This window comes from Myotis nattereri (assembly GCF_964212035.1).
Source record: "Myotis nattereri genome assembly, chromosome: X".
Lineage (NCBI taxonomy): Eukaryota > Metazoa > Chordata > Mammalia > Chiroptera > Vespertilionidae > Myotis > Myotis nattereri.
The window spans coordinates 544,362-572,087 of record NC_138078.1 but is presented as its reverse complement, the minus strand read 5'-3'; the positions used below and the strand labels follow the sequence as shown (position 1 = coordinate 572,087).

Sequence of the window (27,726 nt, the reverse complement as noted above, 5' to 3'; positions counted from 1 at the left end):
TTTTTTCCTTTTTAAAATATATTTTGATTTTTTGCAGAGAGGAAGGGAGAGGCATAGAAACATCGTTGAGAGAAACATCCATCAGCTGCCTCCTGCACACCCCCCACTGGGAATGTGCCCGCAACCCAGGTCCATGCCCTTGACCGGAATCGAACCCGGGACCCTTCAGTCCGCAGGCCGACGCTCTATCCACTGAGCACACTGGCCAGGGCCCCTTTTTTTTTAATACATTTTTATTGATTTCAGAGAGCGAGGAGGAGAGAGAGAAACATCAACGATGGGAGAGAATCAAAGGGCACAGGCCCGGGTTGTAGGCTCCATCCCCAGTCGGGGGCGTGCAGGAGGCAGCCGGTCCATGATTCTCTCTCCTCATGGATGTCTCTCTCTCTCTCTCTCTCTCTCTCTCTCTCTCTCTCTCTTTCTCTCTCTCCCTCTCTCTCTGAAATACATAAAAATATCTTTAACGAGGAGAAGAAAGTACATAATACGCTTGCAAGACAGAAGTCCGACGGGGAGGAGATAGGACTCTGATTTCAGAAGCTGGGGGCGGAGTGGGTGTGGGGGACAGGACGCCCCAGCAGCCTTGAGGTGAGGGGTGGGAGCTGTGCGTGTGCAGGGGCCGGAGAGCGAGTTGAAAAAGCGCTTTATTTAGCTTCCTTTCCAGTGAACATCGCAGGTGGGCGTCCCCGCCCCGGTACACACATCCCCGCCTCCGGGAGCCGCCAGGCTGTGGGGGCACCTGGCCAGCCATGACCTCATCCGGGCTCACGTCTCCCTTAAAACCTGCAGTTCAGCCACCGGACACTCCTCCTGGGTGGGTCGGCCGGCCTCCCAGGTAAACTGTGGGGTGAGGAGGTCCGGGTGGGGCACGGGGCCGGGCCAGGGGGCAGGGGGACGGGTTCTGGGCTCCCTGTCCGGTCTGCTTGCCGGCTACCCTTGTGGTCACCCCCCTTCCTGCTGCCAGGGCGGGACTGTGGCCACCTCCGCCCCAGGGGCACCCGGGGGCGGACACCTGGACGTACCATCTTCTCGTTGTGCAGGCCACCCCCGATGGGGTCCTTCAGGTGCGGGATGGGCGGGAAGAGGGTCTCCAGCACCGAGTACCTGAGAGAGAGTCACCTGAGCAGGGCCTGGTGCGGCCTGTATCCATCCATCATCCACCCGCCCATCATCCATCCGCCCATCATCCATCCGCCCATCTGTCCACTTATCCATCCATCCACGCACCCATCCATCCATCCATCCGCTCATCCATCCATCCATCCACCTATCCATCCATCCATCCATCCATCCATCCACCCATCTGTCCACTTATCCATCCACCCATCCATCCATCCATCCATCCACCCATCATCCATCCACCCATCCATCCATCCATCCACCCATCATCCATCCACCCATCTGTCCACTTATCCATCCATCCATCCACCCACCCATCCATCCATCCATCCATCCATCCATCCACCCATCCATACATCCACCCATCATCCATCCACCCATCCATCCACCCACCCATCCATCCATCCACCCATCGTCCATCCACCCATCCATCCATCCACCCATCATCCATCCACCCATCTGTCCACTTATCCATCCATCCATCCACCCACCCATCTGTCCACTTATCCATCCACCCATCTATCCATCCATCCACCCACCCATCCATCCATCTACCCATCCATCCATCCATCCATCCATCCATCCATCCATCCATCCATTCATCCACCCATCTATCCATCCATCCGTTCATCCATCCACCCATCCACCCATCCATCCATCCATCCATCCACCCACCCATCTGTCCACTTATCCATCCATCCATCCACCCACCCATCCATCCACCCATCCGTCCACCCATCTGTCCACTTATCCATCCATCCATCCATCCATCCATCTGTCCACTTATCCATCCATCCATCCACCCACCCATCCACCCATCCACCCATCCATCCATCCATCCATCTACCCATCCATCCATCCATCCATCCATCCATCCATCCATCCACCCACCCACCCATCCATCCATCCACCCATCCATCCATCCACCCACCCATCCATCCATCCATCCATCCATCCATCCATCCATCCATCCACCCACCCACCCACCCATTCACCCATCCATTCATCCATCCATTCATCCATCCATCCATCCATCCACCCATCCATCCATCCATCTACCCATCTGTCCACTTATCCATCCATCCATCCACCCATCCATCCATCCATCCACCTATCCATCCATCCATCCTCCATGCCAGCGATGCAGGTTACCGGGGAGTTATAGGGACCCCCCCCCCTTCATTCTCCCCACCCCAGTTGAGCCATCCTATTCTTAGGAGTGCTGGTATCCGCACCTCCAAAGGGGAGCCCGTGCCCTAGCCAGTGTTGCTCAGTGGATAGCGCCTCAGCCTGCGGACTGAAGGGTCCTGGGTTCAATTCCCAGTCAAGGGCACGTACCTGGCTTGCAGGCTCCTCCCTACCAAGTCCTGGTCGGGGCGTGTGCAGGAGGCAACCCATGGATGTGTCTCTCTCACATCAAAGTTTCTCTCTTTTGTGTTTTTGTTTTGTTTTATTTTGTTTTTTTTACTCTCGGCCTTTCCCTCTCCCACTCTCTGCAAAAATCAATAGAAAAAATGGCCTCAGCACAGACCAGGCTGCGTCCACCTTGGAGATGCAGCTAGAGATGCCTGTCACCATGGCAGCCTCCCCCTCCCTTGTCACCATGGCAACCTCCCCCCTCCCAACAGCGTCTACCGGAAGTCCGTGGTCCCCTACCCTGGGACTATGTCCCCTCCTCTGGGAGACTTGGGGGGTAGCCAGGAGAGAGACCTGGCGGGCGGGAGGGACCCCGAGGCTGGGGCGGGGTCAGGGCGGGGCTCGCGGAGTCTGGACAAGGTTTCAAGGAGCTAAATTGGGGGGTGGTGGCGAGGGGCATTGGGGACACGCAAAGGAGCCGGGCTGTAGCCTCCACGCACCGATCTGTTTGGGGGTCCGGATAGGGAAGGCAGGGGTCCCCCGGATACAGCCTTGGGGATCAGGCATCCAGGGGGGGTCCCCCAGGCGGCAGGGACCTCATAGATGGGCGCAGCCGGGGTCAAGTTTTCCAAAATCCCCCTCGGGCCTGGCCGGTGTGGCTCAGTGGATAGAGCGCCGGCCTGCGGACCGAAGGGTCCCGGGTTCGATTCCGGTCCCGGGCACGGACCTCGGTGGCAGGCTCCTCCCCGGTCCGGGCCCTGGTCGGGGCGCGCGCAGGAGGCAACCCATCGATGTGTCTCTCTCACATGGACGTTTCTGTCTTTCCCTCTCTCCCTCCCACTCTCTCTAAAAATCAAAGGGAAAAATATCCTCCGGTGAGGATTTTAAAAAAATAATAATAATAAAATAAAAAGAAAGAAAGAAAGAAACCCGGGTGGGGGGCTGCAGGCTGTGTGCGGGGACCCGCGAGCGCGCGCCCGGGCATCCAAGACGCGCGCGCGCGCCGGGCGGGGTGGGTGGGGCGCACCGGGAGTGGTGCGCTCCTGGCAACCAGGACTCCAGACTCACCTTCGGCAGAGGAAGACGGCGGTTCCCACGGTGAGCAGCGTCGCCAGCGCAATAAGGGAGGAGATCAGCCAGACGTGGGAAAGCGCGCCCGCCCCCGGGTCACACACTGCAGGGTGGAGCACAGGGGACGCCTCGCACCGGCCCAGGGGTGGGGGTGGAGGTGGGGAAGCGCCTGGGAAGGCGGTTTCAAGTACCCCCCGGGCATTTCCCTTAGGTCCCAGGTCCAGGTTGGGGCTCAGTCCAAGTGAGGACAGCGGCCACCTGCGCGCCCGGGCGCGCGGGAACCTCTCCAACGGGTGCGCGCGCCCATCGCCGGGACCCCCATGCGCCCCACCACGCAGGGACACTTGGAGCCGCACCCACATTCAACCACACACAGCGCGCTCTGGCCTGGGCAGTCCTCAGGGACCCCGGGCAGAGCCGCCTGGGTTTTCGCTTGGAGACGCGCGCCCGCCTCCTGGTCACACACTAGGGGAGGCACAAGGGACCCCTCGCGCCGGCCCTGGGGGAAGGGTGTCTGGGAAGGCGGTTTCAAGTATCCCCCGGGCATTTCCCTGAACTCCCAGGTCCAGTTTGGGGCTCAATCCAGTGGGGACAGCGGCCATCTGCGCGCCCGGGCGCCCGGGAACCTCTCCAACGGGCGCGCGCCCATCGCCGGGACCCCCATGCGCCCCACCACGCAGGGACACTTGGAGTCACACCCACATACAAGCACACACAGCGCGCTCTGGTCTGGCCGGTCCTCAGGGACCCGGGAAAGAGCCTGGGTTTTCGCTTGGAGACGCGCGCCTGCCTCCTGGTCACACACTCAGGATAGGAGGTGGAGGGGACCCTTGGACCGGCCCTTGGGGGTCTAGGATGGCGGCTTTACGCAGCCCCCGGGCATTTCCCAAAACCCAAAGTCAGAGTTGGGGCGCGTCCCATGGGGACCTTGGCCACCTGCGCGCCCGGACGCGCGGGAATCTCTCCAACGGGCGCGCGCCCATCGCCGGGACCCCGCTGCGCCCCACCACGCAGGGACACTCGGAGCTGCACCCACGTACAACCACACACAGCGCGCTCTGGTCTGGCCAGTCCTCAGGGACCGGGGGCAGCACCAGGATTTTCAAAGACTTGGCACGTGTGTCGCCTGCAGAGGAGTCAGCCACGGCCAGAGGGGAGGGGACGCGCCCTGGGGTGGCCTGGGCCGGGCGAGTATGGATTTTTCTCATTCATTTTTATTTTTATTTTTTTTTTAAAAAAAGACTGCATAAAAGCCCGGCCAGCTTGGCTCAGGGCTTGAGCTTCGACCTATGAACCAGGAGGTCACGGGTTCGATTCCCGTCAAGGCCACAGGCCCGGGTTGGTGCACTCCATCCATCCCCAGTTGGGGGCGAGCGGGAGGCAGCCGGTCCATGATTCTCTCTCATCATGGATGTTTCTCTCTCTGTCTCCCTTTCTGAAAAAAAGAGGGAAGGGGTGGTGGTAGGGTGACGCCCCTCTATCTGGAAGGCAGACACCCCAGGAGCTTTCAGACTGGGGGGTGGGGGTGGGCGAGTCTGTTTCCTGGAGGAAGGCCAGTGCCCAAAGCCTTCATTCAACACTCGCCCAGGAGGGAGACAGAAAGGGTGCCCTGCTCACCGAAACGCTGGGGGGCGCTCCACTGGCCGACCAGGTCGGGGGAGGAGGTCCGAGCTCGGATTTTCACCATGAAGGTTCCGGGGTTGGTCAGCCTGAAGGACTTATCTTCCTCGACCTATGATGCAAGGAAAACCAGCAAGAAAAGGCCTAGCCCGTGTTGAAAAGGCTCAGTGGTTGAGCGTCAACCTAGGAACCAGGCGGTCACGGGTTCGATTCCCGGTCAAGGGCACAGGCCCGGGTTGCGGGCTCCATCCCCAGTAGGGGGCGTGCAGGAGGCGGCCGGTCCAAGATTCTCCCTCATCATGGATGTTTCTCTCTCTCTCTCCCCCTCTCCCTTCCTCGCTGAAATCCACAAAAAAAATATTTAAAAAAATATAAATTTTTTAAGTGGTCTAATTCCTGGGAGGTAAATGATTCCTGAAAGCCACGGTGGCAGGGGCCGAGGCAGAGGTGGTTAGGGGTGATCAGGCTGGCAGGGGAGGTCAGTTAAGGGGCGATCAGGGCGGCAGGCAGGCGAGCAGTTAGGAGCCGGTACATCAATGGATCAATACATCTATGTATCAATTTACATAGGTTATTATGTATCCCCCATTGCTGATCATATATATATATATATATATATATATATATATATATATATATATATATATACATGCTAGAGGCCTGGTGCATGAAATTCGTGCACAGGGGAAGGGTGTCCCCCAGCCCAGCCTGCACCCTATGTATTGATACATAGGTGTTGACTTTGGGGGTGTTGTGCCCTGAGCCCCACAGTGTGGAATGCTGTCCTCCCCAAAAGAGATGTGGCCCCTGGAACCTGGGAACGGGACCTCGTTTGGGAACAGGGCCTGCCTTTGCGGACGGGGCGGGGTGAAGGCTCGGAGACGAGGCCGTCCTGGCTCGGGGGGGGGGGGGGGGCCTCCCTCCAGGGACGGGGTCCTCGTCAGACACCGAAGAGGAGACGCAGACCCAGAGGAGAAGCCACACAGTGATGTCGGAGAGAGAGAGAGAGAGAGAGAGAGAGAGAGAGAGAGAGAGAGAGAGGAGAGAGAGAGAATGAGAACGAGAAGGAGAGAGCAAAAGAGAAAGAATCCTATAGCATAAAAGCCTAATATGCAAATAGACCCAACGGCGGAAGGACCGGTTGCTATGACACGCACTGACCACCAGGGGGCAGACGCTCAATGCGGGAGCTGCCTCCAGCCCCCAGGCCCCAGGCCGGCCAAGGCGGGTACCGGTGGGGACCCCCCCACCCCTGATTGCCTGCCAGTCACCCCGCAGATCGGCCCTGATTGCCGGCCAGGCCTAAGGATCCTACCCGTGCATGGATTTCGTGCACCCGGGCCTCTAGAGAGAAAATAAGAGAATGAGAGAGAGAGAGAGAGAGAGAGAGAGAGAGAGAGAGAGAGAGAGGTCACAGCTAATGGATGTTTGGCAAATGCATGGTCAGCCGTGTGGAATGACATGGGTTAGAGCTCACGGTCTGTGACTTTCCCCCCAAGTTCCCTGCCCGGCCCAGCTTAAGGAATTGGGGGGGGGGCGTTGGGGTGCCCCTCTGTGGGTGGCCCCAGGCGGACAGCAGCCTCTCTGAGCTGCCCCTCAGGCACCCGGCTCCCCCCGTCTTCCCCATGGACATTTCCAAGAGGGGTGCGCTTACCGTCAGCGTCAACGGCGAGTCGGCGCCCTGCAAGACACAAGCCAACAGCCCTGGGTCGGGGGGTGCCCCTGAGAGGGTCCGAGGGGGTGGACGTTCACAGAAACGGAGTGTGAAACGACCAGCGATGACCGGCCGGTGTGGTTCAGTGGTTGAGGCTCGACCTACGAGAGCCAGGAGGTCCCGGGTTCGATTCCCGGTCAAGGGCACCTGCCCCTGTAATGCGATCGGCCCCCAGTAGGGGGCGTGCGGGAGACGGCCGACCCATGATTCTCGCTCATCATGGATGTTTCTCTCTCCCTCTCCCTTCCTCTCTGAAATTAATAAAAATATATTTAAAAAAATAATAAATATAAATATATTTTTAAAAAAATAAATAATATAAAAATAAAATAATAAAAATAAATAAATATAAAAAATAAATATAAAAAAATAAATAATAAATATAAACATTGCATATAAAATAGAACCGGATGGCCAGTTAAAAAAACACGACATGTCAATAGATGAGGAGGATAAATCATAAAGAGAACACATCAATCATGAATGTAAATGGATAAGGGAGTATACGATGATGAATCACGCAGGATAAATAATGTATGTAAAACAACATACAAATATAACAAGTAGGAAGTCGGTTATAAAAATGATCAGCCATGACCCCGGCCGGTGTGGCTCGGTGGATAGAGCGTCCACCTGCAGATGGAAGAAGGGTCCTGGGTTCGAGTCCCTGTCAAGGGCACCTGCCCCTGTAATGCGCTCAATCCCCAGTAGGGGGCGTGCGGGAGGCGGCCGACCCATGATTCTCGCTCATCATGGATGTTTCTCTCTCTCTCTCTCCCTTCCTCTCTGAAATCCATAAAAATACATTTTCAAAGGACGGAAGGATTTACCTGTTGTATTTCGAGCTCGTAGTCAAAATATTTGTGCAAGTGGCTGGACATGTCCCATTCCAGGAGCGCGAGGGATTTGTTGCACCAGGCGCTGATGTGGGGTGCGATCAACTTCTCTGTTGGAGAAAAAAAGGAAAAAAAGAAAAAAAAGAAAAAAAAAGCTCAGATCAGTGAAACAACTAAAAAAAAAAATATCTATATTTTTTCCCAGCCCAGTAGGGGGCGTGCAGGAGGCGGCCGATCCATGATTCTCTCTTGTCCTTAGTATATCTAAAGCGTGTCCCAAAATTCACGCAAGAAGTCATTTTGATAGAAAACACAGGTTTATCATTAAAAATCGTACATTTTTTATTGATTCGCAAAGGACACAGTCTAGGGTTGTGTATGCAATAGCACATCAGGTCCATGGCCTCCACGGCTCTCCTGGCACAGACGCAGGATAAACAATGTATGTGAAACAACAGACAGAGGTAACAAGTAGGTAGTTGGGTATACAAATGATCAGTCATGGCCCTGGCCAGTGTGGCTCAGTGGATAGAGCGTCGGCCTGCGGACGGAAGGGTCCCGGGTTCGATTCCCGGTCAAGGGCACAGGCCCAGGTTGCGGGCTCGATCCCCAGTAGGGGGCGTGCAGGAGGCGGCCGATCCGTGATTCTCTCTCATCCTTAGTATTTCTCATTTCTCCTGGAGGCCACTTACTTGATATCCTATTCCATACATAACCCTAGACTGTATCCTTTATGAACCAATAAAAAATTTACAATTTTTAATGATAAACCTGTGTTTTCTACCAAAATTACTTCTTGCGTGAATTTTGGGACACCCTTTATCTCCCTTTCCTATTCATTCCTCTCTAAAACCAATTAAAAATATATATATATATATATATATATTTTAAATATATTTTATTGATTTTTTACAGAGAGGAAGGGAGAGGGATAGAGAGTTAGAAACATCGATGAGAGAGAAACATCGATCAGCTGCCTCCTGCACGCCCCCCACCGGGGATGTGCCCGCAACCCTGGTCCATGCCCTCGACCGGGAATCAAACCCGGGACCCTTCTGTCCGCAGGCCGACGCTCTACCCACTGAGCCACACCGGCCAGGGCTTGCAGGGTAAATTTTTAGGTAGAAAGTTTTGTATGGTTTTTGAATGACGTCATAAATATCCAAATGGCTTTGGGCCGAAAAAAATAATTCACCTGCATTTCGACCTCAGGACAGAATGCTTACAAGCCTGCTTGGTGCCCGGCCAGTGTGGCTCAGTGGTTAGAGCGTCGCCCTAGGAGCCAGGAGGTCAGGGTTCGATTCCCGGTCAATTGCACAGGCCCGGGTTTTGGGCTCGATCCCCAGTAGGGGGCGTGCAGGAGGCGGCCGGTCCATGATTCTCTCTCATCATGGATGTCTCTCTCTCTCCATCCCTCTCCCTTCCTCTCTGAGATCATTTTTTAAAAAAAAAATGCATCTATGAAAAAAAGAAGTTTCCGGGACCCTCAACCACTCACCGATCTTGGACAAATCGGAGAATAATTCGGAGCAGGGAATCGCGTCCCGGTGGCTGGTGCCCGTCACCCAGAACTGGTAGAACAGGTGTTGTTTTGGGTCGAAAAAGGCAGAGATGTTGTCAAACCGGCACGCGGTGTGTTTGCCCTCCGTCGTCAGGTACCTGGGACACGCCCACCTCTGGGCGGTGCTGCATGAAGGGGGCGTGGTTAAGAATGGCCTAACCCCTCCCAGAAGTCGCTAAGCCCCGCCCAGAAGTCCCTAGACCCACCCAGAAGCCCTTAGTCCCCCCCAGAAGTCCTTAGTCCCGCCCAGAAGCTTTAGCCCCGCCCAGAAGCCCTTAGACCCGCCCAGAAGCCCTTAGTCCCCCCCAGAAGTCCTTAGTCCCGCCCAGAAGCTTTAGCCCCGCCCAGAAGTCCTTAGACCCGCCCAGAAGCCCTTAGACCCGCCCAGAAGTCCTTAGTCCCACCCAGAAGTCCTTAGTCCCGCCCAGAAGTCCTTAGTCCCACCCAGAAGTCCTTAGTCCCGCCCAGAAGCTTTAGCCCCGCCCAGAAGCCCTTAGACCCGCCCAGAAGCCCTTAGACCCGCCCAGAAGTCCTTAGTCCCACCCAGAAGTCCTTAGTCCCGCCCAGAAGTCCTTAGTCCCGCCAGAAGCCCTTAGTCCCGCCCAGAAGTCCTTAGTCCCGCCCAGAAGTCCTTAGTCCCGCCCAGAAGCCCTTAGCCCCGCCCAGAAGTCCTTAGCCCCGCCCAGAAGTCCTTAGCCCCGCCCAGAAGTCCTTAGTCCCGCCCAGAAGCCCTTAGTCCCGCCCAGAAGTCCTTAGTCCCGCCCAGAAGCCCTTAGTCCCGCCCAGAAGTCATTAGACCCGCCCAGAAGCCCTTAGCCCCACCCAGAAGCCCTTAGCCCCTCCCAGAAGCCCTTAGTCCCACCCAGAAGCCCTTAGCCCCGCCCAGAAGCCCTTAGACCCGCCTAGAAGCCCTTAGTCCCGCCCAGAAGTCCTTAGTCCCGCCCAGAAGTCCTTAGTCCCGCCCAGAAGCCCTTAGTCCCACCCAGAAGTCCTTAGTCCCGCCCAGAAGCCCTTAGTCCCGCACAGAAGTCCTTAGTCCCGCCCAGACGTCCTTAGTCCCGCCCAGAAGTCCTTAGTCCCGCCCAGAAGCCCTTAGTCCCGCCCAGAAGCCCTTAGTCCCACCCAGACGTCCTTAGTCCCGCCCAGACGTCCTTAGTCCCGCCCAGAAGTCCTTAGTCCCGCCCAGAAGCCCTTAGTCCCGCCCAGAAGTCCTTAGTCCCGCCCAGAAGCCCTTAGTCCCGCCCAGAAGTCCTTAGTCCCGCCCAGAAGTCCTTAGTCCCGCCCAGAAGCCCTTAGTCCCACCCAGAAGTCCTTAGCCCCTCCCAGAAGCCCTAAGCCACGCCCAGAAGACACACAGCCACGCCCTTGAGACAAAGCCATGCCCAGTAAACCTTAGCTCCGTCCAGGAGACCCTAGCCACGCCCAGGAGACTGAAGCCACGCCCATGAGACCCTAGCCAATTCCAGGAGGCCGTGGCCCCGCCCAGGAGGCTCTGGCCCCACCCAGGAGACCCAAGCCACGCCCAGGAGACCCCAGCCCCGCCCAGGAGATCCTAGCCCCGCCCAGAAGGCCCCAGCCCCGCCCAAGGCCCCCCTACCTGGTGTGCTCCAGGTGGAAATAATATTGGACGTCGCTGGGGGCCGCCCTGCCCACCGCCCACCTGCAGGTCAGGGCGTCCTTGTCATGGACCTCGCAGGCCAGGCCCTCAGCAGCTGCGGCGGGGTTCCCTTCTACACGTACGAAGACGAGAGCAAAACAAACAAACAAAAAAAAGCAAAGAAAATTACAAAAAAAAGGCAAAGAAAATTCTTTCCACCAACTCCAAAGAAGATCAATGAAAAAATGCAAAAATTCCAAAAAAAAAAAATGCAAGGGAGAAAGCCGAAAAATAGAAAAATCACAAAAATATGCAATGAAAATGGCCAAAAAAATGCAAAAATTACAGAAAAAAAATGCAAGGGAGAAAGCCGAAAAATACAAAAATTACAAAAACATGCAAGGAAAATAGTCAAAAATAAAAAATGCAAAAATTACAAAACAATGCAAGGAAGAAAACCGACAAATGCAAAGATTACCAAAAGTTGCAAAGAAGATGCAAAAAAAAAAAAAATTGCAACAGAGAAAGCTGAAAAATACAAAAATTACAAAAAAATGCCAGAAAAATAGCCCCCAAAAATGCAAAAATTACAAAAAAATACTGCAAGGAAGAGAGCTGAAAAATGCAAAGATTACCAAAAGATGCCAAGAAGATCAGAAGAAGAAGAAGAAAAAAAACGCAAGGGAGTTGGCCAAAAAATGCAAAAATTCCCAAAAATTTCAAAGATTACCAAAATAATAATAAAAAAAAAGGCAGGAAGATCACCATAAATGTAAGGAAGAAAAAAATAAAAACAACAAAAAAAACCCCACGCACACGCTCACACACACACTCACACTCACACCCACCCCCCCACACACACACCAAGTTCCTTTTGCCTTGGCTGGTGTGGCTCAGTGGTCAGAGCATCACCCTGCACCCCAAAGGGTCGCAGGTTCAATTCCCACTCAAGGGCTACTGCGGGTCGAGCCCACAACCCGGGCGTGTGCCCTTGACCGGAAATCGAACCCGTGACCTCCTGGTTCCTAGGTTGATGCTTAACCACTGAGCCACACCGGCCGGGCTCAAAGTAATGATTTTTGAGATTCAGACGACCAATTCATGATTAAAAGCAAAAAATATATATAGTGTCCCAAAATTCACGCAAGAAGTAATTTTGATAGAAAATACAGGTTTATCATTAAAAACTGTAAATTTTTCATTGACTCATAAAGGACACAGTCTAGGGTTTATGGATGGAATAGCCCATCGGGTCCATGGCCTCCCCAGCGCTGCTGGCACAGATGCAAAGCCGCGGTCTCCATTGGTCTTCCTGGTCCCTGCTCCTGGGCCATCATTGGTCCTTGGTGATGCTTATCGAATCGAAGGGATTGACATCCAAGGGCAACAGATATTAGAATCCGATTCAATCAACCGAGTCCAATCAGGCTTTTATTTGTTGTTATTGTTGTTGTTAATGCTCACGCAGAATTCAAATCTTGCGTGAATTTTGGGACACTATCTATCTATCTATCTATCTATCTATCTATCTATCTATCTATCTATCTCTACCTACCTATCTATCATATCTATATCTATCTATCTATCTATCTATCTATCTATCTATCTATCTATCATCTATCTATCTACATATCTATCTATCATATCTATCTATCTATTTATCTATCTATGTATCTATCTATCTATCATCTATATCTATCTATCTATCTATCATCTCTATCTATCTGTCTATCTACCTATCATCTATCTATCATCTATATCTATCTATCATCTATCAATCTATCATCTATCCATCTATCATCTATCCTACCTATGTATCTATGTATCTATGTATCTATTATCTATCTATCTATCTATCTATCTATCTATCTATCTATCTACATATTTATCTATCATCTATCTCTATCTATCTATCTATCATCTATCTATCTATCTGTCTATCTATCTATCATCTATCTATCTATCATCTATCTATCTATCTATCTATCATCTATCATCTATCATCATCATCATCTATCTATCTATCTATTTATCAATATATACAGCATTTAGCCCTCACCTTGCTTGGGATACTCAATCCATGTGGAGTACGGCTCACCGTCGATCACGGCGACCTTGACCGTGTAGTTCGTCCGCGTGCATTTAGGGAGCAGGTAGAACTGGCAGAAAAGGTTGTTTTCGGCCTGAGTGAGACGGAGGAATGCCCCGTTTAGAGATACTCATCATATTTAACCTTGATTTTTTGTGTGTGTTTCATACTTTTACTGAGTTCAGAGGGGAAAGGACAGATAGACAGGAATCATCCCTCCTATCTACATTATAAAAGGCCAGTGACTGTAACGCGTAACGACCAAACGTCGGGTCACCAGGCTGTGCGTGGGGCACCTCTCGGGCCCTTCCCCCTCCCCCACTGGGGCGCCGGCAGCGTCCACAGAGCGTGTGAGGTGTTACAGGGCAACGGACAGGGCCCTGAAGCCAGGCTCGGCCTAGGGGACCCTACACGGGCACAATTCAATCATGCATTGAGCCTCTAGTACTAGTATAATAAAAGCCTAATATCCTAGGTGTCCGACCGTCTGTTCGACCACCCGACCAGTCGCTATGATGCACACTGACCACCAGGGGGCAGAAGCTCCGACCGGTAGATCAGCTTGCTGTTGGGGTCTGGGCGAGACGGGTTGGACACGCCCTGGATTCCTCTTGCGGCCCCTCCCCTGCCGCAATCGTGCAACGGTGGGGTCCCTCGGCCTGGCCTACGCCCTCTCGCCATCCGGGACCCCTCGGGGGGATGTCAGAGAGCCGGTTTCTGCCCAATCCTGCAGGCCAGGGAAAGGGACCCCACTGGTGCACGAATTTGTGCACCGGGCATCTAGTCAAAGATAAGAAGGAATCATGGACCGGCTGCCTCCTGCCCGCCCCCTACTGGGCATCAAGCCCGCAACCCGGGCACATGCCCTGACCTCCTGGTTCATCGGCCGATGCTCAATTGCTGAGCCAAACAGGCTGGGCCGAGCGGTACCATCTTAGACATTTTACAGACGACCCACTCTGAGCCTGGTGCCCGTAAATGCCTCGCCCCGCAGCCCTCAGGCCTGGGTGCGCCCCAAGATGGGCTCAGGCTGCACGTTTGGCTGGTTCTCTGGTCAGGGGAAGACTTGGAAGCGTCTGGTGAGCTACGTCCAGGGGAACGGCTTTTACCTTTGGGTTGAAAGTGGGACCTTCGACGCATTCTATGCTGGAGACGTTGCCACGGAGATCCCAGGTCAGCCTCTTCGTCCTGGGCTCCATCCTGACGTTCGTAATCGGCGGGTTTGGATCTGAAGGGTGGAGGGTTAGGAGAGAGACGGGGATGCTAAAACCCGCCCCCTGACGGGAAACTCCATTCTCTCACGGACTTAGGCGATACTGTGGAAACGTGGAGTTATTTTTTTAAAAAAAATGTCCTATAGAATAAAAGCCTAATATGCTAAGTGTCCGGTCGGCCGGTCGGCCATTCAACCAATCAAAGCGTAATATGCTAATGATATGCTAAGGCGGCTCGACCGCTCGCTATGACGCGCACTGACCACCAGGGGGCAGACAACTGGTCGCCATTATGTGCACTGACCACCAGGGGGAATAGAGTTGACCAGTCGCTATGACGTGCACTGACCACCAGGGGGCAGACAGTTAACTGGACAACCAGTCGCTATGATGTGCACTGACCACCAGGGGGCAGACAGTCAACTGGACAACCAGTCGCTATGACGTGCACTGACCACCAGGGCGCAGACAGTCAACTGGACAACCAGTTGCTATGATGTGCACTGACCACCAGGGGGCAGACAGTCGACCAGTCGCTATGACATGCACTGACCACCAGGGGGCAGACAGTCGACCAGTCGCTATGATGTGCACTGACCACCAGGGGGCAGACAGTCGACCAGTCGCTATGACATGCACTGACCACCAGGGGGCAGACAGTCGACCAGTCGCTATGACGTGCACTGACCACCAGGGGGCAGGCGGTCCCACCAGTAGGTGAGCTTGCTGCTGGGGTCCAGCCGATCGGGACTGAACAAGACGGGCCGGACATGCCCTGGAGCCCTACCACGGTCCCTCCCCGGCCCCGATCGAGCACCCGTGGGGTCCCTCGGCCTGGCCTGCGCCCTCTTGCAATCCGGGCTGAGGGACTCCACCCCAGAGCACACAATTTGTGCACCGGGCCTCTAGTATATATATATATATATATACCTGGCTCATTTGGCTCAGTGGATAGAGCCTTGACCTGTGGACTAAAGGGTCCCAGGTTCGATTCCCGGTCAAGAGCATGGACCTGGGTTGCAGGCACATCCCCAGTGGGGGGCGTGCAGGAGGCAGCCGATCGATGTTTCTCTCTCATCAATGTGTCTGACTCTCTCTCCCTCTCCCTTCCTGTCTGTAAAAAATCAATAAAATATATTTTTAAAAAAATACCCCCAAAAACTTAAGGAAAAGAAAAAAAAAAACCCAAAAAGCAGCAAACACTTAAAGAACCCTTGACTCCATTTGTCTTCATCTTTGCTTGCTGACTGTATTATAAAATTCTAGCAGAAGCAAATTTTGAACAAAACGTATCATGTTAAAATAGAGAGGGGCTCCCTTCCCCCAAAATCTCCCACAAAATCATCATTTTTGCGGCAAGAACGGACGTCTTTCGCGAGACTATCGTCGCCCATAAAAGCAGACTTAGAACTAGGCTCCGCTTTGCAGATTTAGGGCGACAAAATCTGAGCAAACTTCATGAAATTGTCAAACCTGTAAAAAAAATCAGGCAGATCCATGCCAGCAGTGGCCGATTTTAGAACTGCTAGGGGTTCAACAGGGAAGGTAAAGGCGTCCCCCCCTCCCCGCCGTCCCCCCGCTTTGAGGGCAAAGAAACCACCGGCAAAAGGTTATGAAATGTTGTGGTTGACCAGCTCCGCTCACCCCACCCCGGCTGGTGCAGCCAGGCCCCAGCGGACGTGGGTGGCCTGTTCAGGATGAACATATTCTCCTTTCTTCTAAGATATTCAGACGACAAAATCCCCTCCGCCCCAGCCCCCCAAGTGTCCGGAAAAAAAAAATAAAAGCCTATACACAGAGCCCCTTTATTTGTTTTTATTATTATTATTTTTTTAAAAAAGCATATTTTATTGATTATTTACAGAGAGGAAGGGAGAGGGACAGAGAGTTAGAAACATCAGTGATGAGAGAGAAACATCGATCGGCCGCCTCCTGCACTCCCGCCCCCCCCTACTGGGGATGTGCCCGCAACCCAGGTACAGGCCCTTGATCGGGAATCGAACCCGGGACCCTTCGGTCCGCAGGCCGGCGCGCTATCCACTGAGCCACACCGGCTAGGGCTGTTGTTATTAATTTTTAAATCCTCACCCGAGGATATTTTCCCATTGATTTTTAAAAAATATATATATTTTTATGGATTTCAGAGAGGAAGGGAGAGGAAAAGAGAGAGCTAGAAACACGCATGAGGAGAGAGAATCATGGACCGGCCGCCTCCTGCACGCCCCCGACTGGGGATGGAGCCTGCAACCCGGGCCTGTGCCCTTGACCGGGAATCGAACCCGGGACCTCCTGGTTCCTAGGTCGACGCCCAACCACTGAGCAACACCAGCCAGACTCCATCATGTCTTATAGATGCACTAGAGGCTCCGGTGCACGAATTCGTGCACCAGTGGGGTCCCTCGGCCTGGCCTGCGGGATGGGGCTGAAACCAGCTCTCTGATATCCCCCAAGGGGTCCCGGATGGCGAGAGGGTTCCAGGGTGTGTCCGCCCGTCTCACTCAGTCCCGATTGGCCGGACCCCAGCAGCAAGCTCACCTACCGGTCATAGCGTCTGCCCCCTGGTGGTCAGTTCATGTCATAGCGACTGGTCGACCGGCCGACTGTCTGCCCCCTGGTGGTCAGTGCACGTCATAGCGACTGGTCGACCGGCCGACTGTCTGCCCCCTGGTGGTCGGTGCATGTCATAGCGACTGGTCGACCGGTCGACTGTCTGCCCCCTGGTGGTCAGTGCACGTCATAGCGACTGGTCGACCGGTCGACTGTCTGCCCCCTGGTGGTCAGTGCACGTCATAGCGACTGGTCGACCGGTCGACTGTCTGCCCCCTGGTGGTCAGTGCACGTCATAGCGACTGGTCAACCGGTCGACTGCCCCCTGGTGGTCAGTGCACGTCATAGCAAGTGGTTGAGTGGCCTTAGCATATCATTAGCATATTACGCTTTGATTGGTTGGCTGACCGGACACTTAGCATATTAGGCTTTTATTATATAAAACTAGTGGCCCGGTGCATGAAATTCGTGCACTGGGGGTGTGGGTTGTCCCCCAGCCCGGCCTGCACCCTCTCCCAATACGGGCTGCTGGCTCCTAACCCCTCACCTGCCTGCCTGCCAGCCGATCGCCCCTAACCACCCCGCCTGCCGGCCTGCTCGCCCCCAACTGCCACCCCCCTGCCACCCTCATGGACCCCAAGATCTCCCGGTCTAATTAGCATATTACCCTTTTATTCGTCTCGATGTGACTCTATGGCGTTCGCGAGGCCACCGGTTTCCTCCCAACGCAAAGCACCTGCCCAGCCCAGGTTGGGCGGCCTACCTTGGTCCTTGTGCAGCAGAAGGGAGACGGGGGGCGCCAGGAGCAGGGCGGCCAGCCAGAGCGAGGCCATGGTGAGGGCGACGGGCTGGGGTTGATTTTTCTTTGTTCGATGGCATTGAAATATATACAATAAATATCAAAAATATTAGCCTTTGATTTACTCTGGTTGCAAGGATCAAACAAGAGTTAAGTGAGGGTTTTCCAAAATGCTGGCACGCCCGAGCTCAAAAGGTTCGCCGTCGCTGGCCTAGGCGCTGGAGGGACCCGGGTGTGCGTGTTTGCCTGCACGCGTGTACCTGTGGGTTTGCAGGCGTGTGCGTGCATGTGCCTCCATGTGTATGCACGTGCATTCGGCATCTCTGTGCGTCTATGCACGTGTGTGCATGTGTCTGGCAGTGAGCACACGTGTGCATGGGTGCCTGTCTCTATTCTCGCGTGCACCTGCGTGTGTATAAAAAGGCCTGTGCAGCCCTAACCGGTGTGGCTCAGCGGATAGAGCATCGGCCTGCGGACTCAAGGGTCCCGGGTTCGATTCCGGTCAAGGGCATGGCCCTGGGTTGTGGGCACATCCCCAGTGGGGGTGTGTGTGCAGGAGGCAGCTGATCGATGTTTCTCTCTCATCGATGTTTCTAACTCTCTATTCCTCTCTGTAAAAAATCAATAAAATATATTAAAAAAAGGTGTGTGCACAGCTGACTGCATGCATGCAGGCACAGTGTATGTGCACACGTATACGTCTGCATGTATGTAATCCTCATGTGCCTGTGTGTGCCTGCCTGTGCACGCACACACATGTGCCATGCATGCACACACACAGTTGCACGCACACCCGTGTCTGCGTGTGGGCACACATGTGTGCGCATGCATGCATGTGCCGGCTGCTACATCCGTGCATATGTGCCTCACGTGCCACATGTGTACACACATGTATGCGCCTGCCTGTGTGCTCATGTGTCTGCATGGCATGCCCAGGCGGGGGGGCTGGTTTGCAGGCACGTTTGCACATGTCAACGTTTGCTTGTGTGTGCACAGCTTACGCACACGTGTGTGCCTGTGCACGCGTGTCCGTCCGTGTGTGTGTATAAGTCAGCCCTGGGGTTTCCGGCTCCCTCACGGCTCCCAACCCCCCTGCAGACACCCGGACACCACGCGCCGGGAAAATCGCCAGGAGACGCCGAGATGACAACGCCCTGGAAGGAAGTCTAATTAAGGGCGAGCCATCAGGGCGGACGGCACTTCCTGGAGGGACCCAGTTACTGTAACCGGACCCCGCGTTGTGCCAACGTCCCAGCCAAGACCGTAACCCTGGGTCCCCTGAGTCCCCCTCTGTCCTTGGATGGGGGGCCACCCTGCCCCAGGAGGACCTGGTCTCAGACCCCCCCATGGGCTCCCCACCCTGACTCCTCTTTTTGCAAACATCTATTATTTATATATATATTTTTTAAACATATTTTATTGATTTTTTACAGAGAGGAAGGGAGAGGGATAGAGAGTTAGAAACATCGATCAGCTGCCTCCTGCACATCTCCCACTGGGAATGTGCCCGCAACCAAGGTACATGCCCCTGACCAGAATCGAACCTGGGACCTTTCAATCTGCAGGCCGATGCTCTATCCACTGAGCCAAACCGGTTAGGGCTATTATTTATATTTTTTAAAAATTTATTTTTAATTGATTTCAGGGAGGAAGGGAGAGGGAGAGAGAGAGAGAGGAGAGAGAGAGAGAGAGAGAGAGAGAGAGAGAGAGAGAGAGAGAGAAACATCCATGATGAGAGAGAATCCTGGACCCGCCGCCTCCTGCACGCCCCCGACAGGGGATCGAGCCCAGAACTTGGGCATGTGCCCTTGACAGGATTCGAACCCAGGACCCTTCAGTCCGCAGGCTGACGCTCCATCCCCTGAGCCGAACCGGCTGGGGCTACATCTATTTTTTTAAAAAATTATTTTACTTATTTATCTACTGATTTATTTGGTTCACCGTCACCGGAAAATACTTTTCTATTGATTTTTAGAGAGAGCGTGGAAGGGAGGGGAGGGAAGAGAGAGAGAGAGAGAGAGAAACATCGATGTGAGAGAGACGCATCCATGGGCCTCCTCCTGCACGCGCCCCCGACCAGGGCCCTTGACCTGGAATCGAACCCGGGACCCTTCGGTCCGCAGGCCGGCGCTCTACCCACTGACCCACACCAGCCGAGGCTGCAAACCTCTGTATCGCTTTGGGCTCGGACCCTTTTCCAGGAGAGGAGAGTTGGGGGGTCTGTGAGAGGAATACAGACAAGCTGGTCCCCAAACGCATGGAAACCCCACCCTCTCTGAGTGCCATGCGTGCGCCCTGATAATCGCTCCAACAATTATTATTATTAATTAAGATCTTGAGCGGACCGGGCTGGTGTGGCTCAGGGATTGCGCATCGATCAATGAACCGGGAGCTCAGGGTTCGATTCCCGGTCAAGGGCACGTGCCCGGGTTGCGGGCTCCATCCCCAGCGTGGGGCGGGCAGGAGGCGGCTGGTCCATGATTCTCTCTCCTCATGGATGTTTCTCTCTCTCTCTCCCTCTTCCTCTCTCTAAAAGCAATGAAAATATATTTTAAAAAAAGAATAAAATCTTATGCCCAGGTTGTGGGTTCGATCCCCAGCGTGGGGTGTGCCGGAGGCGGCCGGTCCCTGATCCACTCTCCTCATGGATGTCTTTCTCTCTCTCTCTCTCTCTCTCTCTCTCTCTCTCTCTCTCTCTCCCTTCCTCTCTCTAAAAGCAATGAAAATATATTTTAAAAAAAGAATAAAATCTTATGCCCGGGTCGTGGGTTCGATCCCCAGCGTGGGGCGTGCAGGAAGCAGCCGGTCCATGATTCTCTCTCCTCATGTCTCTCTCTCTCTCTCTCTCTCTCTCTCTCTCTCTCTCTCTCTCTCCCTCTCCCTTCCTCTCTCTAAAAGCAATGAAAATATATTTTAAAAAAAGAATAAAATCTTATGCCCGGGTCGTGGGTTCGATCCCCAGCGTGGGGCGTGCAGGAAGCAGCCGGTCCATGATTCTCTCTCCTCATGTCTCTCTCTCTCTCTCTCTCTCTCTCTCTCTCTCTCTCTCTCTCTCTCCCTCTCCCTTCCTCTCTCTAAAAGCAATGAAAATATATTTTAAAAAAAGAATAAAATCTTATGCACGGGTAGTGGGTTCGATGTCCAGCGTGGGGCGTGCCGGAGGCGGCCGGTCCCTGATCCACTCTCCTCATGGATGTCTCTCTCTCCCCCCTCTCCCTTCCTCTCTCTCTGAAATGAATAAAAAGATATATTTAATGAAAAAATAACTAAATCTTGGGCATTTGCCACTGGGGACAAGTCCTTGAATCCCGTGGGCGTGGCCCCCGGACACCCCGTCCCCGCGAACCCCGCACCTGCGTCTTACCTGGTGCGCCCAGGGCGCAGCGCGCGCAGATCCAAGTCCCCGCGCCGGCTGCTCCCCAGGCGGCCTCGGGGTCCCCCTCCAGGCCCTCCCTCCGCCCCCCACTTCTGCCTCCGGCTGCCCAGAGCCGAAGAGAAACCCCAATGTTTGTTTTTGTGCCCAATTCAGCCTTTTTTATAGCCTCGGTCTGGGGCCCCGCCCCTCGCGTCCTAATCGCTCCCCAGGACCTGGTGCGCGCTCCCCTCCCCACCCCGGCACCCCCCGCGCGTCCTCAGAAAATCGGGGTGTTTCCTTGAAATGCACCCCCCTCTCACCTCCACCCTCTTTCCCAACAGATCGGTTGCTTGTTCTCCTTTGTCTTAAAAAAAGGTTCCTGTTTAAAAAGAAAAAAAAAATAAAGATAAATGTAATCTGGGTTCAAAGAGACATCCGCGGTGTGGCCAGGGCGCGCGCACGGGGGCAGCTGGGGTCAAGTTCAACCCGCGGGGCGGCCCGCAGCTTCCCTTCCAGCCGGACTCGGATGCTTTTCCCTCCGCCCCTCCCCGTCCTTCCGACCGACCGACCGACCGTCACAGGTCACCGGTGCCTGGGCTCAGCCTCGCCCCCCCAATTCCCCCCACAACCCCCGCCCCCCACAATCTCCCTTCCCCGCCAGGCTTCTGGCACCTGGGGCCCGGGCTGGCTTCCCTGCCCCACAACCCTGCTGTGTCCGGAAGGACGCCCAGAAGGACGCCCGGTCAAATTAGCATATTCATTTTTTTAAAAAAAATTTCCTTGCCACCGTTGAAGTTTTATTGTTACACATCAATATCCAGTAAAACAAACTTCTCATCGCTACGGAGAGCCCAGCACCGTCTGGCGAGCAGAGAACCTATCGAGAGCTTGCAGACCGGTTGCAATTAATGTTTTATTATTATTATAGATTTTTTGTTGTGTTTTTTCTTTTAAAATTTTTTTTTTTAAAACAAGACTGTTGTTGCCGGTGTAATTACGTGAAGGTGGAACAAGGCGATTTGTCCATGTATTATTTTTTTTTAAAAAAAATATTAAATTTTTTTTAATCCTCACTGCAGGATATATATATATATATATGTATATATAAATATTTAAATATATTTAAATATATATTTAAATAAATATTTAAAAAATATTTAAATATATAAATATTTAAATATATAAATATTTAAAAATATTTAAATGTATAAGTATTTAAAAATATTTAAGTATATAAATATTTAAAAATATTTAAGTATAAAGTATTTAAAAATATTTAAATATATAAATATTTAAAAATATTTAAATACATAAATATTTAAAAATATTTAAATACATAAATATTTAAAAATATTTAAATACATAAATATTTAAAAATATTTAAATAAATCTTATTGATTTTTCACAGAGAGGAAAGGAGAGGGATAGAGAGATAGAAACATCGATGAGAGAGAAACATCGATCAGCCGCCTCCTGCACGCCCCCCTACTGGGGATGTGCCCGCAACCCAGGCACATGCCCTTGCCCGGGAATCGAACCCGGGACCCTTCAGTCCACAGGCCGACGCTCTACCTACTGAGCAACACCGGTCAGGGCTCCTTTGATATTTAGAGACCCAGGAGCCCTGGCCGGTGTGGCTCAGTGGGTAGAGCGCCCGGCTGCGGACTGAAGGGTCCCGGGTTCGATTCCCGGTCAAGGGCAGGTGCAGGAGGCAGCCGGTCCATGATTCTCTCTCCTCGTGGATGCTTCTCTCTCTCTATCTCTCTCCCTTCCTCGCTGACATCAATAAAAACATATATTTAAAAAAGGGAAGATGGGACGACCCCCCCGGGGTTGGGGGGGAGGGTGGGGGAGGGAGGGAGGGGGTCCGAGAGCCCAGGTTGCAGGTGGCAAAGGGGGGCGCCCAGTTCAGGGGCCGCCCATGGGGGGGACAGAGGAACAGAAAATGGGGAACCGGGAGGGGAGCGGGCAAGGCCAGGGCCCCCCCAGCCAGGCGCACCTGCACCCACAGCCCCAGGGGTGGGGACCCACTCAGGGCTCAGCCGGGAGGGGTTCCGGGGGTAGAGCCTTGAATGCCTTCCTGCCCCAATTCTGGGGGCTCTGGCCACCAGGGATCCCAAAGGTCACCCCAAGGTCTCACACCCCAGAATCCTCCCAGCCCCTAACGGCCCCCCCCCCACACACAGAGGTCTTCACCCCCCTATTGCCTGTGCCCGTGACCGGGAATCGAACCCGGGACCCTTCCGTCCGCAGGCCGGCGCTCTACCCACTGAGCCACACCGGCCAGGGCTGTGTATAGATTCTTTCATTTATCTCTTCTCATCCCCCCAGACATCCAGGTATGTCAGTCTGTTCGATGCTTCTGTGTCTCTAGATCTATTTTTTTTAAATATTTAAAAATATATATGTTTTATTTTTAAATATATTTTATTGATTTTTCACAGAGAGGAAGGGAGAGGGATAGAGAGTCGGAAACATCGATGAGAGAGAAACATCGATCAGCTGCCTCCTGCACATCTCCTACTGGGGATGTGCTCGCAACCCAGGTCCGTGCCCTTGACCGGGAATCGAACCCAGGACCCTTCAGTCCACAGGCTGATGCTCTATCCACTGAGCCACCCCGGCCAGGGCTCTGGGTCTATTTTGCTCATCAGTTTATTTGGTTCATTAGCTTCCAGGGAGGAGGGAGATGACGGGACATGAGCCTCTCTCTGACCGGCTTGTGTCTCTCAGCATCATGGTCTCCAGGCCCCTCCGGGCCGTCTCAAAGGGTAAGAGACCCCACCTTTTTCAGGGCTGCGTACTATTCCACGGAGTCGGTGGACCACGGCTGTCTCATCCGCTCGTCTGCTGATGGGCACTTGGGCGGTTTCCAGATCTTACCGATTGTAAACCAGAGGCCGATGCACAAAATTCGTGCACTCGGGGGGGGAGGGTGTCCCTCAGCCCGGCCTGCGCCCTTTCGCAGCCCAGGAGCCCTCCGTGAGCCCGGCTTCTGGCTGAGCAGGGCTGCCCCTGTGGGAGTGCATTGAGCGTCTGCCCCCTGGTGGTCAGTGCACGTCATAGCGACTGGTCAACCCGTCGACTGTCTGCCCCTGGTGGTCAGTGCACGTCATAGCGACTGGTCAACCGGCCGATTGTCTGCCCCTGGTGGTTAGTGCACGTCATAGCGACTGGACGACCGGCCGACTGTCTGCCCCTGGTGGTCAGTGCACGTCATAGCGACTGGTCGACCAGCCGACTGTCTGCCCCCTGGTGGTCAGTGCACGTCATAGCGACTGGACGACCGGCCGACTGTCTGCCCCCTGGTGGTCAGTGCCCGTCATAGCGACTGGTCGACCCGTCGACTGTCTGCCCCCTGGTGGTCAGTGCACGTCACAGCGACTGGTCGACCGGTCGACTGTCTGCCCCCTGGTGGTCAGTGCACGTCACAGCGAGTGGTCGATCCGTCGACTGTCTGCCCCCTGGTGGTCAGTGCACGTCATAGCGACTGGTCGACCGGTCGACTGTCTGCCCCCTGGTGGTCAGTGCACGTCATAGCGACTGGTCGACCACTCGACTGTCTGCCCCCTGGTGGTCAGTGCACGTCACAGCGACTGGTCGACTGTCTGCCCCCTGGTGGTCAGTGCACGTCACAGCGAGTGGTCGATCCGTCGACTGTCTGCCCCCTGGTGGTCAGTGCACGTCATAGCGACTGGTCGACCACTCGACTGTCTGCCCCTTGGTGGTCAGTGCACGTCACAGCCAGTGTTTGAGCATCCCTAGCATCTCATTAGCATATTACGCTCTGATTGGTTGAACGGACGACGGGACACCTATCATTTTAGGCTTTTATTAGAGAGGTTGCCTGCCTACAAGTCCTTTGGTGGCTCTCAAACGCACCCCCTGCCCCCGCCACCTTCCCTGTTATTTGTCTCTGGATCGATTCTGGTTCATCAAATTATATTGATCCCATTGCATGTTTTCAAAATATATTTTTATTGATTACAGAGAGGAAGAGAGAAACATCCATGATGAGAGAGAATCATGGACCGGCCGCCTCCTGCACGCCCCCCGCTGGGGATGGAGCCTGCAACCCGGGCCTGTGCCCTCGACCGGGAATCGAACCCGGGACCCTTCAGTCCGCAGGCCGACGCTCTACCCACTGAGCCACACTGGCCGGCCCGGGTTGTGATACTTTAGGTCACATCCTGCAGGTCCCTCACACACACTCCCCTCCTGGGGGCCGGGTTCGAGCACCCAGCCCCCCTCCGCCTTTGCCTGCATTTTCAGGAGAAATTGATCTTTTTTTTGTTTTTTCCGTTCCGACGCGGCCACCACCCAAGCTGTGGTGTGCGGAGCTCACCCAGGGGCGTGACGGCACCGAACCCGCTGGGGTTGCCACACGGGGTGAGGGCTGCGGGTCTCGGGCCCCAGCTGGCCCCAGCGATACCGGGGAACGGGTCCTATGTTCAGGGCTCGGTTCGAGGAAATGAAAATCTTTCGAAAGAGGTTCCTGCTGCTTTTTTATCTGCCCTGTGCCGGCCCCGCCCGGGGGGAGGTGGGGAAGATAAAACTCTGTCTTATCAGCAGGTCTTCGCGTCTTTTCTCGCTTCCTTTTTTCAATTTTTTCTTTTATTTCTTTTCTTTTTTGTTAATCCTCACCTGAGGATATATTTCTCCACTGATATATAATATATATACATATATACATACATATATATATATATATATATATATATATATATATGGAAGAGAGAGAGAGAGAAATATATAGATATATAGACATACAGATATATAGACATATAGACATATAGACATATAGACATATAGATATATAGATATATAGATATATAGATATATAGATATATAGACATATAGACATATAGACATATAGGTATATAGATATATAGACATATAGACATATAGACATATAGACATATATGTATATAGATATATAGATATATGGATATATAGACATATAGACATATAGACATATAGACATATAGATATATAGGTATATAGATATATAGATATATAGATATATAGACATATAGACATATAGACATATAGGTATATAGATATATAGATATATAGACATATAGACATATAGGTATATAGACATATAGATATATAGACATATAGACATATAGACATATAGATATATAGGTATATAGATATATAGATATTTAGATATATAGACATATAGACATATAGACATATAGGTATATAGATATATAGATATATAGACATATAGACATATAGGTATATAGACCTATAGATATATAGACATATAGATATATAGACATATAGACAAATAGACATATAGACATATAGACATATAGACATATAGATATATAGACATATAGACATAGATATATAGGTATATAGATATATAGATATATAGACATATAGACATATAGACATATAGACATATAGGTATATAGATATATAGATATATAGACATATAGACATATAGGCATATAGACATATAGATATATAGACATATAGATATATAGACATATAGACAAATAGACATATAGACATATAGACATATAGATATATAGGTATATAGGTATATAGATATATAGATATATAGATATATAGACATACAGATATATAGACGTATAGATATATAGATATATAGGCATATAGACATATAGACATATAGACATATAGATATATAGACAGACATATAGGTATATAGATATATAGATATATAGATATATAGATATATAGATATATAGATATATAGGTATATAGACATATAGATATATATATAGATATACAGACATATAGACATATAGACATAGATATATAGATATATAAATATAGATATGTATTTATTGATTTCAGAGAGGAAGGGAGAGGGAGAGAGAAACATCAGGATGAGAGAGAATCATGGACCGGCTGCCTCCTGCACGCCCCCCACTGGGGATGTGCCCGCAACCCAGGTACATGCCCTTGACCGGGAATCGAACCCGGGACTCTTCAGTCTGCAGGCCGACGCTCTATCCACTGAGCCACACCGGTCAGGGCTGGGTGTGTTTATTTCCACGGCAACAAAGGGCTTTTGGAAAAACGTCACGAATACACACGTGAGGAGAACATGAAGTTTCCTGAAGTTTGGCAATGACCACCCCTGGCCTTCCTCCGTCGAATTCTCAGGGGTTCGTGCATATAAACACGTGTGCGCATGTGTTCGAACGCATGCTTGCACACACAATGCACACGCACACATGCACACGCATGCTCATACAGAACAGGTGTGCATAACACACAAAACCCACACCCACACAAATGTTTCTGCACGCACAGCACAAGCGAACCTGTGGACACAACACACACATACAGCACATGACCCTGCCCATGTGCACAGGTGCATACATGCGTGCACACACATGCACATGCTCTCACACAACACGTGATCATAGCACATAACACAATGCACGTACAGCACGCGTGCACCTGCACAATGTTTCTGCACACACCACACATGAACATGTGTACACAACACACATGACCACACATGATCCTGCACGTGTGCACATGGGCATATAGCATGCATACCTGCAATGCTCTGCACCCACATGCATGCATGCTTGCAATGCTTTGCACACACATGCATGCATGCTTGCAATGCTTTGCACACACATGCATGCATGTCTGCCCATGCCTTGCACACACGTGCATGCACATCTGCACATGCTTTGCAAACGTGTGCATGCATGCCTGCACACACACACGCCTGCACGCACACACACACACACACACACACACACAGAAGCTGGTTGAACAGGCCGCGGGCCCAGTGGGATGGGGTGACCTCTCTCTCCCCGCCGGGAACCTCACACGTCGAGGGGACGACG

General features: G+C 52.6%; 1 protein-coding gene across 1 annotated transcript; it reads right to left on the bottom strand.

Annotated features, from left to right (window-relative positions):
- Positions 1-224: 224 nt before the first annotated feature.
- Positions 225-17,557, bottom strand: LOC308511013 (interleukin-3 receptor subunit alpha-like; the record flags this gene model as incomplete). Its single annotated transcript, XM_081081023.1, has 11 exons — positions 225-840; positions 1,023-1,104; positions 3,544-3,649; positions 5,164-5,278; positions 6,821-6,847; positions 7,711-7,826; positions 9,215-9,402; positions 10,875-11,007; positions 12,934-13,057; positions 14,073-14,191; positions 17,488-17,557. 11 exons carry the CDS (start codon positions 17,555-17,557, stop codon positions 766-768), a joined length of 1,155 nt encoding a protein of 384 aa, XP_080937149.1. The 3' UTR covers positions 225-765.
- Between the last annotated feature and the right edge of the window lie 10,169 nt (positions 17,558-27,726).